The following is a 13,047-nucleotide window of genomic DNA, read 5'->3' on the forward strand; positions in this document are numbered from 1 at the left end:
TGTCTAAGACAGCTCAGGTTAGAGAGGATCAAAGTGTGCATGTCAGGCTGGCCGTCGTAAGACAGCTGGATAAACAGACAGGCACCTTGGAGCAGCCAGCCAGCCTTTGCTCCTGTCCTCCATGTTGCCAATCTACAGCAGAGGACACAACCTGCATGTATCTTGGCTCAGGGGCATTGCAGAGCGCACATCCGTAAAAAAAAAAAAAAAAAAAAAAAGAAAAGAAAATGGCACTGAAATCATTTCATTGCGATTTTATTTTTTCTCCCACAGCTTGCCTCAGGCACGGGGGCGATGCTCCTCCACCCCGTGAAGAAACCACCACTGGGTGGGACCCATCAAAAGGTATTTTCATTGGTTATGCCTCTAGATCCCAAGAAAACCCAGAGGATTGCATTTCATGCATGACTATAGAGCACCTCAATAGTGCTCTGCCAACTGTTCCCCCAAAGCACAAACAGTAACCAGGCCTGCCCAAATTACATATTTGGCTGCATCCTCACAATGCTGAAAGGTTTGAGCAAAAGAGGCATGAAACTCCTCTAGGGCCGCCAGCAAGAGCTCACCATGTCCCAAAGGGTGTGCGTATAATGGCTTAATATGCAGACCACATTCACCGACCTCAATGTCAAGCTGGCAAAAGATTCCAGAACATCTCAGTCCTTTTCAATTCCTAGTTAGGACTAGTCACTGGGAATGTATTAAGATTCACTTTTCTGGTAAAACCTGGTCCCCTAAGCGGTTAGGAGTAGGGTCTTGTGTAAGAAAATCAGGGTCACCAGATGCAAGTCTAGGACGTTTGGCCACAAGCCTGTTCACCAGTGGGCAACAGTAAGGCTTAACCCAAGCGCCAAAGATATGAGTAAGGGCTTCATTAATTGAAGTAGGGACTCAGACAAGGTTGGCCCAGGGTGCAAAACCTCAGGAAGGACATTTATCAACGTCAGCAAGAGGGGCAGCTGTAGGTTCTAGAGCTCCACTGCATGTCTAATCACTAGGGCAAAATAAACACTCTTCTCCACTGGGAGTCCAAGGGGTAAAGCAAACTATCAGAGAAAAATCAAGCATGCTGGCCTCCAGCAAATCCATATAAATACTGTCATCGTCGTAATGTGGGATAAATCCTCCTCATCACCTCCACTGTCATGATTTATTTGGGACAAACTCTGGCCTGAATCAGAGCCAAAAAGACTATGGAGCCTCTGAGGATGGCTCCATGGTAGAGGGTTTGCTTTGTCTGAATCAGATCACAAAGGAACCGAAAGCAGATGGAATGGAGTCAAAGCACCACTTTGGCTGGGGCTGAGGTGGATTTAGGTATGGGCCTGACACTGGAATCAGCAGGGGCTCAACATGTGCCACCAGAGACATCTGGAGCGGCATCAATGTAGAAGTGACAGGTGCAGGTCTAAAAGCCAAAATGAAAGTCTGTACTGAAGTCAAAGCAGAACCCAAAGGAGATTCAAGTGGCTTAGACAGCGACATGGACAGATCCACTGGTTGTAAACCAAACGGAGGCCCTTGTGGGTTTTTGGGGCCTGAAGGTGCAAGACACAGAAATATGCTCATAATATGCATCATAGCCTCCATAAAGGCCTTGATCTTCTGCAGCACTGCAATGGGCCGGGGAAATTGTGGCACACTGAACCAGTTGGGGGAATCAGCTCTTGGATAGGAGCAACTTAGATTGGCTCCTTGACACATTCTTGACTTCTCTTTGGAGAGTGGGGGATGGGGCCAAGTCCTGCTTAACTTCTTATGTTTCTTCTTTGACTTCAGCTCACCAGACCACTTTGACCTCAAAAGCAGGCACAGGTCCGCACCCTCGACTTGGAGCAGGACCTGCATGAGGTCCACGACTTTTTTTTTTATGTTCAGCAATATACATCTTTGCCTGCCAGTTCCAGCTCATCTTCGGCTGCATGAGAGCATAAACCTTGCACAACTTGGGAGGCACGCCTCGGGCAGGTCTGTCATCAACTTCTGTTTCTGACAGTCTTGACACGGCTTGAACTCTGCAGTATTTGTTCCCTCGCACACCAAACGAGATCCTAATGAATTTGTGAACTGACGAAAAAGGGAGCTGAACAGTAGAGTGTCGTTTGAAAGTGCAGAAACAAAGGAACTGATGTGAACGTGCAAGGGCGGCACACATTTGACACTCCGCTCTGTCACTCCCCGGTGGAAGGAGGAAACGCAGCGCTGTGTGGCACCACCCAACAAAGTGGGGGAGCCTGCTGTGAAAAATGTCAGATCCAATCTGGCGCCTAGGGAACATTCTAAAAGTGTGGAATCTGCTGTTAGAAGTATCCATCAGAAATCTTTTTTTAAGTAGGCGTGCCAAAATGCCAGATTTTCACCCCGAACGTATCTAAAATAATGCTGTCAGGCTAGCACCAGGTAGGAAGACTTGGCAGAGACCTGCCCTAGTGCCTAGCAGACCTTCAGTGGCCAGCTGCGAGCACCTGCGAGGTTAACGGGGACCCGTGAGCACAAATACCCCGGGAGAGGATCCACACCCACCATAAGACCAATATCTAGAAACAACACTAAAACCCTCCTATAGAATTCAAAACATATCACTTGTTACTTTTATTCAATTCGATGGTGCTCATGTTACCAACGCAAAATTAAGTTTTGGGTCACATTGTGACAAGTTTAGTACCCACAAGCTGCCCTAAAAATTATTCTAGAACTGCCTCCCACCCCAACTGCTCCCGACCCCCCTCTTTACGGTTAGCATATACTATCCGCATCAGGAAGCTGAGAAGGCAGTAGTCACAAACATAATAATCATCACGTAATACTGAGATCAGTAATGGTCCTATATCTACAAAAGGAGCACTGATTAAGTGTAGGCTCTAAACTGGGCGGCTAAATTACAGCGCTCTAACACCAAGCCAAGGAAGATAGAAACAGGGACACCGAGGTAGGCAGAGTTTACAAAGAACTGCTGAAAACCGCGTTTCCGGCTACCTTACATGGAAATTGATCTTGTAAATAAAACAAAACATATGCACCGAAACTATATCAAAACCTGTGGGGCAATGATCGCAACCGCTACGACTCTTGCCTTCATGGTCCCCACACTAAGCATTTCCAAACAATGTACAGCCCGGCTGCCCCAACAGATGAGATCACTGTTGAAACGAGCTGGGTCAGCAGAACAGGCCTTCGGGAAAAAACGACTTTTCAATGTTTATCTGCAAACATCCCTGAGACCATTCAAGGCCTGCAACGGCTCAAATGTCAGGTAATCTGCAGTCTACACACCTAACGTTTGTTCTGTGGCAGGAGCGAACCCTGTAATCTTCGCCGCGCCCTCCGGTTGCCGGGGCAACCCAAGTAAACTTTACCCTGTTTGGTTTGCAAAGGGGCATGGCGAGAGGTTCGCCCGACGCTACCCGAGCCAAGCCGCGGCCTGGTCTCATGGGAGGGCGTCGGAATTTAGCGAGTTCGGCTTTTCTCAGAGCTGATGGCAACCATAAAAAAAAATCATAAACAGCTATAAAAAAAAAAAACTAAAGGCAAGGTCATAATTGATTCTTCTTTTCCAGGAATGACTTTTGCAACATGATCTTGGTTTACAGTAGAATCTAAATTAGCAGAACGAGAACATGCTGTGTCTGCGCATAGTGCTTAAACACAACGCACAACGGGTTAACACGCTTTAACAAACCTCCACCTACAGGCAGGGTTGAGGGTAACCAAGCAAAACAGGGATCCAGAAGGACCTCCGCTGCAGAAGAATGTTCCGGTGCTATGGCACAGTTCTATCCAACAAAAAAAATCTATTTTGCGTTACAACACAGGCATGAGATTACCATCTGATTTTAGGTCGCTGGGAGACACTCACGCCAGTCCCAGGCTTCGTTAATGCACTCTGAGCAGCATACTCGGGCTGCCCTTCAAATGATGGGACTGGACTACACTAGCAGGGTTTGCAGAAAGAAAGCCCAGATGATAAGCATCGCGACTAGGGTGACTGGTAACCTGGGCGCATCACCAGTGACGTGCAACCATCAGGTATCCCATGGATATCACCAGCTGCACACGGCCATCAGGTAACCTGTGCATATCCTAGATGAGGCTTCACCTACAGTCCTGCACTGACTTCTTGAGGCTGCGCTAAGAAATAAGGCAACTCAAACTTTGGTATCAGATGTGCCCAACAGGTAGGCAGGGACAGACAAGTGCATAAACACTCTAGAGCATACAATATTTTTTCAAGCTTTTGTCCTCGGTTACTCAATATTATTGTTCTGTATATGGCCTAGACCTCTTGTTATTTAGTGTATGGATTATATATGTATCAATTGTTAATTGAGTCAAGTCAAATGGAAAATGCCTTTAATTTTGCGCAGCTAAAATTGACATTGCATGTACTAGTTCATACCATGATATCATTGGTGATGTCAATTGTTATATGTTTTATCATCAGTGATGTCTTCAGTGTCATTAGTGATGTCACATGTGAGGTCATGAGCAGTGCCTGGCAGGAGTGCCAGGTATGGGCTGCATACAATATAAAGGACGAATGTCACAGGTTAGTACAACTTGCCTTTTTCAAAAGGGTATAATTGTCCCATTCCTCCGTTCCCTAAAAGCTACTGTACCCCAACAGCTACATAAACACTTTATACAAAGACATCCCCAACCTGGACTCCCGTTACTCTCAAGAGGGCTACAGAGTCCCTCTGGTCCAGCTCTGCACTATATGAATATCCCCCCAAAAAATAAAGACTGCTGTTGCCCTGTTCATGGTCATGCCAGATATCTGCACTCTGTTCAGGATTTAAAGAGGGTTAGGTGTTATCCAGTTTTCTAGTGAAGGCAACCATCACATATAACGCACCAGACACACATCCAGGCCCCATGCAGCAAGTGATCGAGAACTGATGCAGGCCAACTCCAAACTCAGGAAAGAAAGAGTTTTAGCTTAATTTTAAACTGAACCATGGGGACGGTGTGTTACACAGCCAAACACGCATTGTCAAAGTCAACAGGCCTTTTGGGCCTAATGGCTCAGCCTATGCTGGACAGAATCAGCAAAAACAGTAACATATTCCTAAATTGCACACTGATACGGAGACCCAGAAAGCAGGTAGGAACACGAACAGTCATGTCATTAAAGAACAAGTATCAAGTAAGGGAACTCCACCACAAGGTAAGATATAATTAGCTAAGCACCCAACTGCAGACCGAAACTGACAGTACACTCACACATATAACATCATACATTCCACCCAACTCACAACATTCACACCAGGTTAGACTAGAAGACAGGATAGCACACATTTCACACACAGTAGCACTTTAAACTATAAGAACATGTAAGAACATTAGAAACAGAACACACTGAGTAAACTAAAAGTGCACAACTTTTTTTTTTTTACTTATATCCATATACTAATAAAACATTGAAAGTAAAACGGACCTTGTGATCCACACAAAATAAGAAATACGATCAAAACTAAGCACCATCTTACACAACTTCACAGGGATAAAATGCCACCACACACAAGATGACACACCACCTCACAAAGGAAACTCACCTGCACACCCACGTAAGGGCGCACACAACCAAAAATAACCTCATAACCAACATATAAACAACAGCACATGACGTAACTCAAGTGGAGTAGGCCCCCTCCAAACAGAGCTCACAGGTGTTTCAACCCAGTGTAGTAAGTATCCTCCACACATTAGTACAACCCAGTTGAGTATGTACCCTCCTCGTAAATAGCACACAGGCATTCAGCTCAGTGGAAAACGCATACTCAATGCAAACAGCACATAGGCATTCAACCGAGTGGAGAAGCGCCGTCTCCGCACACTGCACACACAGACGCTCAACCCAGTGGAGTACATTCCTTCTATGCGAACAGCGCACAGGCCGTTATCTCAGTGCAATACTCACTCGCTACACAAACAGCACACCACGGGAATCAAAACACCCTGGCGCCCGCGCAGCCTACCATATAGCCAACAGCCAAAAGTACACAAATGGACGAAATGTAGATAGTGTCGCCATGGACCAAAGTAAACACAACACTACACACACTTCCCTCCCATGGTCCCATACACATGCTGCACTCCGTAAAATACTGGAAGCAACTCAGCAATCAAAATGGGAATGAAATAGGGTGATGATGTACAATTTCCATTATACATAAACATACATTTGCACAAAACACCCATGGACGATAAACCCACCTGTAATAGAAACAATTTAAATAAACCCATACATGAGCACAAACATTGGTATACTTCTCCACCGATGCCTATAAACTACCTGAAGCATTCGTTTTAAAAATGCATAAACACTTCATAAACATATAATGTAAAATTGACAGCTGCTGTGATGAGCATAGACTCTCACAAAAGACTCACTTGCTCAGTAAGATATTTATGATGGAAAGTAAAACGGCTGTAGCTGGACCAGCATTTCCAAGAATCCTAGCCTGACAATCAACCTGAATCATTATTATTTTTTTTAATCAGCGGGCTTAATATTACTGAAAGGCTGAACACCAGCGTCATTATGTTAAAAATTGTTAAAAAACAAAACAAAAAAAACTACAAATTCTCTCTAATGGCAGGCAGTTCCTCAAATGACAAAAATATTACAGAACGGAGTTTGTCTGTCAAGTGATGGAAGATAACGTGCCTGTCCTACTCCAGTTTCGATAGCTCAGATAGATCGTCTTTCGTTTAGTGAATTCCAATCGCACGAACATCAAGTCCAGGACGCAGACTGAATGTACAGACAGCACAAGTGGCATCTGCTTGAACTGAGAGGGCCCTGCACACCTAACAGTCTTGCCAGGCGAGGTGAGCATGCACAGTAGAGCACTTCTATTCAAACCCCACCAGGGGAAGCTGCACTCATTCTTCAATTACAGGCGGGTTCTCACTGCCAGCACGACAACGCAACACCATGCCTCTCTTACAGATCAACGCGCCCTTCACCGCAGTGCTGCTCACCCCGACCACACTGTGCTGATGTCCCTGGTGATCCTAGGCAGAAGTCAGGCCTTCCAAATGCAAAACTGTAAAGGCTGCTGCCACCGACACCTCAACAGCGCTCCTGGATCAAAACTCCTCAGCACCGCCCGAGGTGCGCTGTCTCTTGCGTAACTGTGCCTCGCTTAACCCGAATTAGAAGCCCTGACTGCAGCGCTCAGCAGCTGAACAAGAATGGTGCAACTTTCTTAAAGAGTACTTCTCCGTGGCGCTCACTCCCACTGCTCAGTCACTCTACAGCTGCTGTGGTCCGCTTGGGGGCTGCCAGGTGTCCTGGCACAGTGGGGGCCATTCTTCAGCTTGGCAGTCAAATGCATCTTCAATTCAGTCTCCATCAAACACCTTTAGTTTCCTTCGTCGCCACAATTACATAACGAGGTCGCACACTTGGCAGGAAAACTCAGGAGGCGGATGGGTCTAGGAACAGATACTTTAGTAAGGGACGCGTTACACATAATAGAACCCCACAGGGGCAGGGATGTAACCAGCTCACACCTCAGCTGTAGGCAACAATTCCAACTAGATAGAGCAATCCACATGACTTTCAACAACCCACACCAGGCTAGAACACAGGACCCACCAGGTTAGATTAGAAGACAGGAATCCACGAATTCCTTCTTGCTGAAGCTGCGCATTGTCAGCAAAAAGGGGAAACGCTCAATCACATGTGCGTGCAAATGCGTGCAGACAAATCATAATGCAATGGCGATCCACAGGGCACATCTGTGCACATGCATGTGCACGACATGAAGCAGCCACCCTTTTATTTTTTTATCTGTTCCAAGATGGTTGATGCCACATGGCGCAGAAAAAAACGAATTTATACACGTGAAAACGTGCTTTGTAAAAATGGAACAGTCTAGCAGCAACTGACAGCTGGAGGAAAACCAAGCAACGATTGTAGGGGGAGCAATGACGAGTGAGCAGGGAAGCAATAGGAAAGGAAATAAGCGAAAAAGCAGAGTTTGTGGCAGCAATGGACAAGCAGGATGGAGGGGGAGAGGGGCGAATATGGAGGTTGCTGGGGGCAGAAATTTGTGGGGGAAGTCGCACACAAGGGAGAGAGCAAGAAAACACATGCTTTCTCTTGGAGCGCGGAAAGTCACTGAATGCGAAGTAAACAATCTGAGTGACAAGAGAGTCAACTAATGGTAAGCATTGGACTGGTTCAAAGTCCACTGTAAGTTCTGCCATGTTCGTAAAAGGTCTTTTCGATGACAGATAGCTATAAGCAACCTGTAGACAAGCTCCAAAACAGTTATTCTACCACGAATTCCAGGCACTTTTCGAAATGTATTCCCAAGGACAGTACACTTGTTCTGGGGCACGTACAGCCACCCTAGACCGCCTATGATTCCAATGAAGAAACAGGGTCAAGCTCTTGTTAAGACTCTACACCTATTTTATGAGAACAACTCCCTGCTTGGAAAGGTAATATGCTTCACCTGCAAATTATGCAGGTTTTGTTAAAGGACAAAACATTGGTTAGTATGGGAAGATGCATACAAGGTTGCATTTTGGTTCTATAACATACAACCTAGTACATAAGGCAAGTCAGCAGTCACTCTCAGGGGCTGGTAACCTCTTGGTGGCCAGTTGATCGCTGAAAAGCAGCCGGGTGAGGGGAGACCCGATGGTTATACAGCTAAGAGATACATCTGCTGCTATTTAGCTAAAGAGGGGTTTTACTGATATTATGAAAGAAGGACGGGGCACCACCTGACAATACAACTTGGTGACAGGGATCGGCTGACAATACTTTTTGAGGATGTGAATCTCTGATTTTACATCTGAGAGTATCAGTGTCAACTGATATAACACCTGAGACACTTCGGGTCTCTTGCTATTGCAGTTGGGACAAGGGCGATCTCTCATTAAGACAGCTTTGGGGTCATGCATCTGCTACCTAAAGACAGCAAACCCATACATTTTTTTTTAAGTTAGCAAAAAAAAAAGAAAAAAAAAAAAAAAAGAATTTCGTTTGGTGAATCCAAAATCAAGAGTGATCCCTCACATTTACCTTCACATTATTCGAACCTTAAAATGAATGACTTGGCACTAGAAGTGCACACAATCATGTCTTCATGGTCTTTCTAAAGTAATGAATTCCAGAGACGCGTACGCATTACAGAGAAGGCACGGTCCCTATCTCCCCTTTCTCTCTTGATGGCAATCTTTAACTCAGGCCAGGCATGCATCTAAGAAGCAAATCATTCAAGCTATGCATTTATAATTGTTCTTCAAGTACACAGTGCACGTAAAGTAGTGGCAGATTCCTCAGGAGTGTTTTGTGCACATTAAATTTAAAATGTGCTTAAAAAAGCAAATAATACACAGTTGGACTAGAGGCAGCACTGAATGTAGGAGGACTAACAAACATAAGAAAAAAGAGTTCTATAACACATTGACTATTAATCAGAAGAACCTAGTCTAAACTATCCTTCCCCGTGTCCTGTCAGGCATAATTCATCACCAAACCCCTTAAACATAATCTGCTCCTGCAAGTTTGGTAAGGACAAGAGGAAGCTTGATAGGATGGCAGAGTGTGTCATCAGGAATCCCCATGGCAACAGACCTCCAAAGTAAAGGATCCAGTACTGCACACCAAAAAAAACACGCAGGCGCATGATGAGCTCACGAACAACGAGAAATGTGACCCAGACTGCACGAGTTCTAGGAACAGTGAGTTAGCAAAAGGACCAGGGAAGACCTTCAGTCAGAAGACTTTTGGCAAATTTAAAATCATTTCAGGGGAAGCATGGACAAGGTTAAGGGGCCATACAGCAGAAAAAGCTTCAGTCCTCTTCATCTGTATGTAAACCGGAAGATGAACCAACTGTTTGGTAGCTCTGAAAGACCAAAGCGACAACGGCTGAATCTGGCTCACAAATTAAGGTGCCATGTCACTGACACTTCCACCCACCCTCCACCATTCTCTCTGATGGTTCTTCTAGACTACTAATCTGTCAGATCACTTCCTGGTTTTCTGACAGGCCACCTTGACTCTGATTTCTGTAGTCAGACAGAATTAATAATCTGTGCTTCTCACTACACATTCATCATTACCTAGTTACTTACAAATGCAGGCATATATCAATACACGTGTGTGCCTCAAAATAACAAACACATTACGATGTAGCAAGTCGTCCGTAGAAAAAGCATGGTAAGCTTTGACGTCACAGTACACACAGCTAAAATATCCCACACTGAAGAATGAAATCGGAAACAAAAACTTAACTATTGCATCTTTTTAAACTGATGGAGCGGCGGTACATCGACATCATCAGCCACGTGTTGATCGTTGAAGCTCTAATAATCAGCCTGCTTAAAAGCAACCTTTTCAAAGAACATGCCAGCAGCCAGACATTTTAGCAGCGTCTTGGACACTGATGCAAAAACAGTGGTAAAGGCCGAAAGATAAAACACACCATTTCCGCAGAGTATTGCCAAATATAGTTATCTATTGCTCAAGAAGCGCTAATCCGGTGCATACTCATCCTACAAGTTAGTGGTAGGATGCACATCTCTGTGCCACAACTATCAGCAAAGCTAAAAAAAAAAAAAAAGGCAATCAATATAAATGTGCAACAATACAAATCAGTTAGGAGAAACAAACATTTTAAACAACAGACAACAGGGCAAGAGGGTCTAATAATCTATCAGCAATTAGAAAACTGCAAAGAAACTCGTATCCAAGAATCAAGGAGCTTGCAATGTCGTAAATCTTCCCTCTTTTAAGTCACTGAAGATGCTACTACAATCATGACTAGTGAGCTTTCCCCCAACAGATCATAGCAAATAGCAATTAATAAGTGGCATTTATTTTAGATGGGAAACCAATAAGGAGTAAAATGCAAGTAGAGAGTTTAAACAACCATCTTTCACCTCTTGAAGTAACTCCAAAGCACCAGTAGTGTTAGCCTTTCACTGCGCTACATACTCCAGCGGCCAAGCACTATCAGGCGTAAGTGAACCAAAGAGACAAACGTTGGAGCAATATTACCCTAAAAAAACATCAACAACCTACCTTGGAGAAGTACTCCATTCCTTTTGAAGAAAGCGCTCACTGGCCAAGTGGGAGGACCCGAAGTGCTAGAGGTAAAATGAAACAGTATTAAGGGCAGGTTTAGATGTACAAGCTAAAAACTTTTTAACACACAGCTCACAAGTCATGTGTGGTACTTCTCAACAGATTACAAGAGGCAGTTATCTCAGAAAACTACAGTTTTAAAAAAACTTGCTAATATACCGAGTGCAGTGCATTACAATGGTCCCATTTTGTTTCACTCAAAGAACATTCTATGGGAGAAACCACTGTGCTTTGCCATGTATCAACTCCTTTACAGCATGTGATCCCAACCACTGGTGCAATTCATTCGATCATTAGAGTTTTTGTTTTTAGGTCTTCCATTAGCCAAGATCTTTCGTTTTTAATAAAATTAAATGAATACAATAGACCTACACGGAGAAGCTTTCAGCCAGCTCTGTTCTTCCATTGGTCTATTGTATTATTCAGATTTTATTTCCAGCCAACACATCTGACAGCATAGGGGCAATAGGTCAGCCCACTTCAAACACTGTTTAATTTTACTGTGTGATAGCATTCTGCCCTATAAGGAACACATCTGCACACAAATGAGTTCCCTTCAGTGCCAGAAACTATTATGAAAATGTGTGATTTTTAAACTAGAAATATTTTTGCTTTTTCTAAATGTGGTTTTTGATATTGGTGATGACCCAGCAGCTCCCACAAAAACCTTTATTTAAAAAAAATGACAAAACAAGCATTGACAACTTCAAAAAGCTGGCAGTCAATAAATATCACAACTACTGGCTTTGACAACGTTTGTTAAATTATGCAAATAATTCGGAAAACATTTTTACAAATCCAGTTCTTTGTTTATAACCTTGAGGATCAGCTTTCAGCGGGCTGCCTTTGGGTCAGGGCAAGAAAGCCTGCTAGGTGCAAACCCTTAATGGCATTTACTGCTCACAACTGATCACATGAACCATTCCGTCGACGGTGGTTAAAGGTGTGGGAAAACCTTATGAATGCTCACTTATCACTGGGGCCTTAAATCTCGCTTTATTTAGTCCCATCTTTCTCTGTACTCGCAGTAAACTGTAAACATGGACTGCATGGTCCCCAGGCTTCTGGAGATTAAATTATGCCAATGGAGTTTATTGGAGGCAGAGGCACAAAAAATAACAGAACATAGCAGAGCGCTGCCAGCAACTGTTCCGGAAGTGATCGCTTTGTGCTTTAAAGGAAACGACTACCCTGGCAGCCCGTGGAAGAATGTATTAGGTGTAAGTCTCAATGCGTGAACCACAAGGCGGTGCAAAGGTCCCAGATTCTGGCAGGACACAATCCCCACCTGCACCTGATCCAACCCTCCCAAGAGAGAAGGACAAGGGCCCAGAACCAGAGGACTCCGCATTGATGCGCAGGGTACACTCTGTGTTATCCGCCCATCCTTAAACGCGAAGACCTGTTACAAACTGGGCGGTGCTGCAGGACGTGGTCTATTCCAAAGTACAAGGCTGTGCTGCCTTCCAAAATACACGCTACTTTTCCAGTGGTGGGCTGAGCACGAAGTAAGCACAACTAACATAACAACTTGGGTAACTGCATTAACACTACCAACACAGAACAGCTCCAGGGACTGTGGCCAGAATTCAGAGCAGAGATTTAAGCTTCTTCACCAATCGTACACAAGTGCCACAGCATCCCGGGGGTCAGATTCAGAACACTGTTCCCAAGATGCATCACAATACACTCACTTCCGCATTCGACTGTATGGCTGAATACAGTTTCAGTCTGCTTGTTTCCTAAATAACAGCAAAAGCTAACCAGACAACATGCCATGTATTGCAATACTCATAGAGCTAGGTGTTATGATCAAAACAAGCACTGGCAAAGCCAATAGGTCTAGGGTTTCTGTGCTAATGCATACAGGGTAAGCACTTTAATGCTAGGAGTGCAGAGGGAGGAAAACACAAGAGGGTGCTGGAAGGGAA

At 44.5% G+C, this 13,047-nt stretch overlaps 1 protein-coding gene across 13 annotated transcripts in view; it reads right to left on the reverse strand.

Annotated features, from left to right (window-relative positions):
• FOXN3 (forkhead box N3) overlaps nt 1-13,047 on the reverse strand; it is a 648,650-nt gene that overhangs the window by 125,151 nt on the left and 510,452 nt on the right. For all 13 annotated transcript variants that reach the window (XM_069208155.1, XM_069208156.1, XM_069208164.1 and 10 more), the window contains one exon: nt 11,054-11,118. In XM_069208155.1, coding sequence (XP_069064256.1) covers nt 11,054-11,118 — 65 coding nt within the window. The remainder of the gene's footprint in view (nt 1-11,053; nt 11,119-13,047) is intronic.

The sequence above is a fragment of the Pleurodeles waltl genome, chromosome 9, assembly GCF_031143425.1.
Source record: "Pleurodeles waltl isolate 20211129_DDA chromosome 9, aPleWal1.hap1.20221129, whole genome shotgun sequence".
NCBI classification, from domain to species: Eukaryota; Metazoa; Chordata; class Amphibia; order Caudata; family Salamandridae; genus Pleurodeles; species Pleurodeles waltl.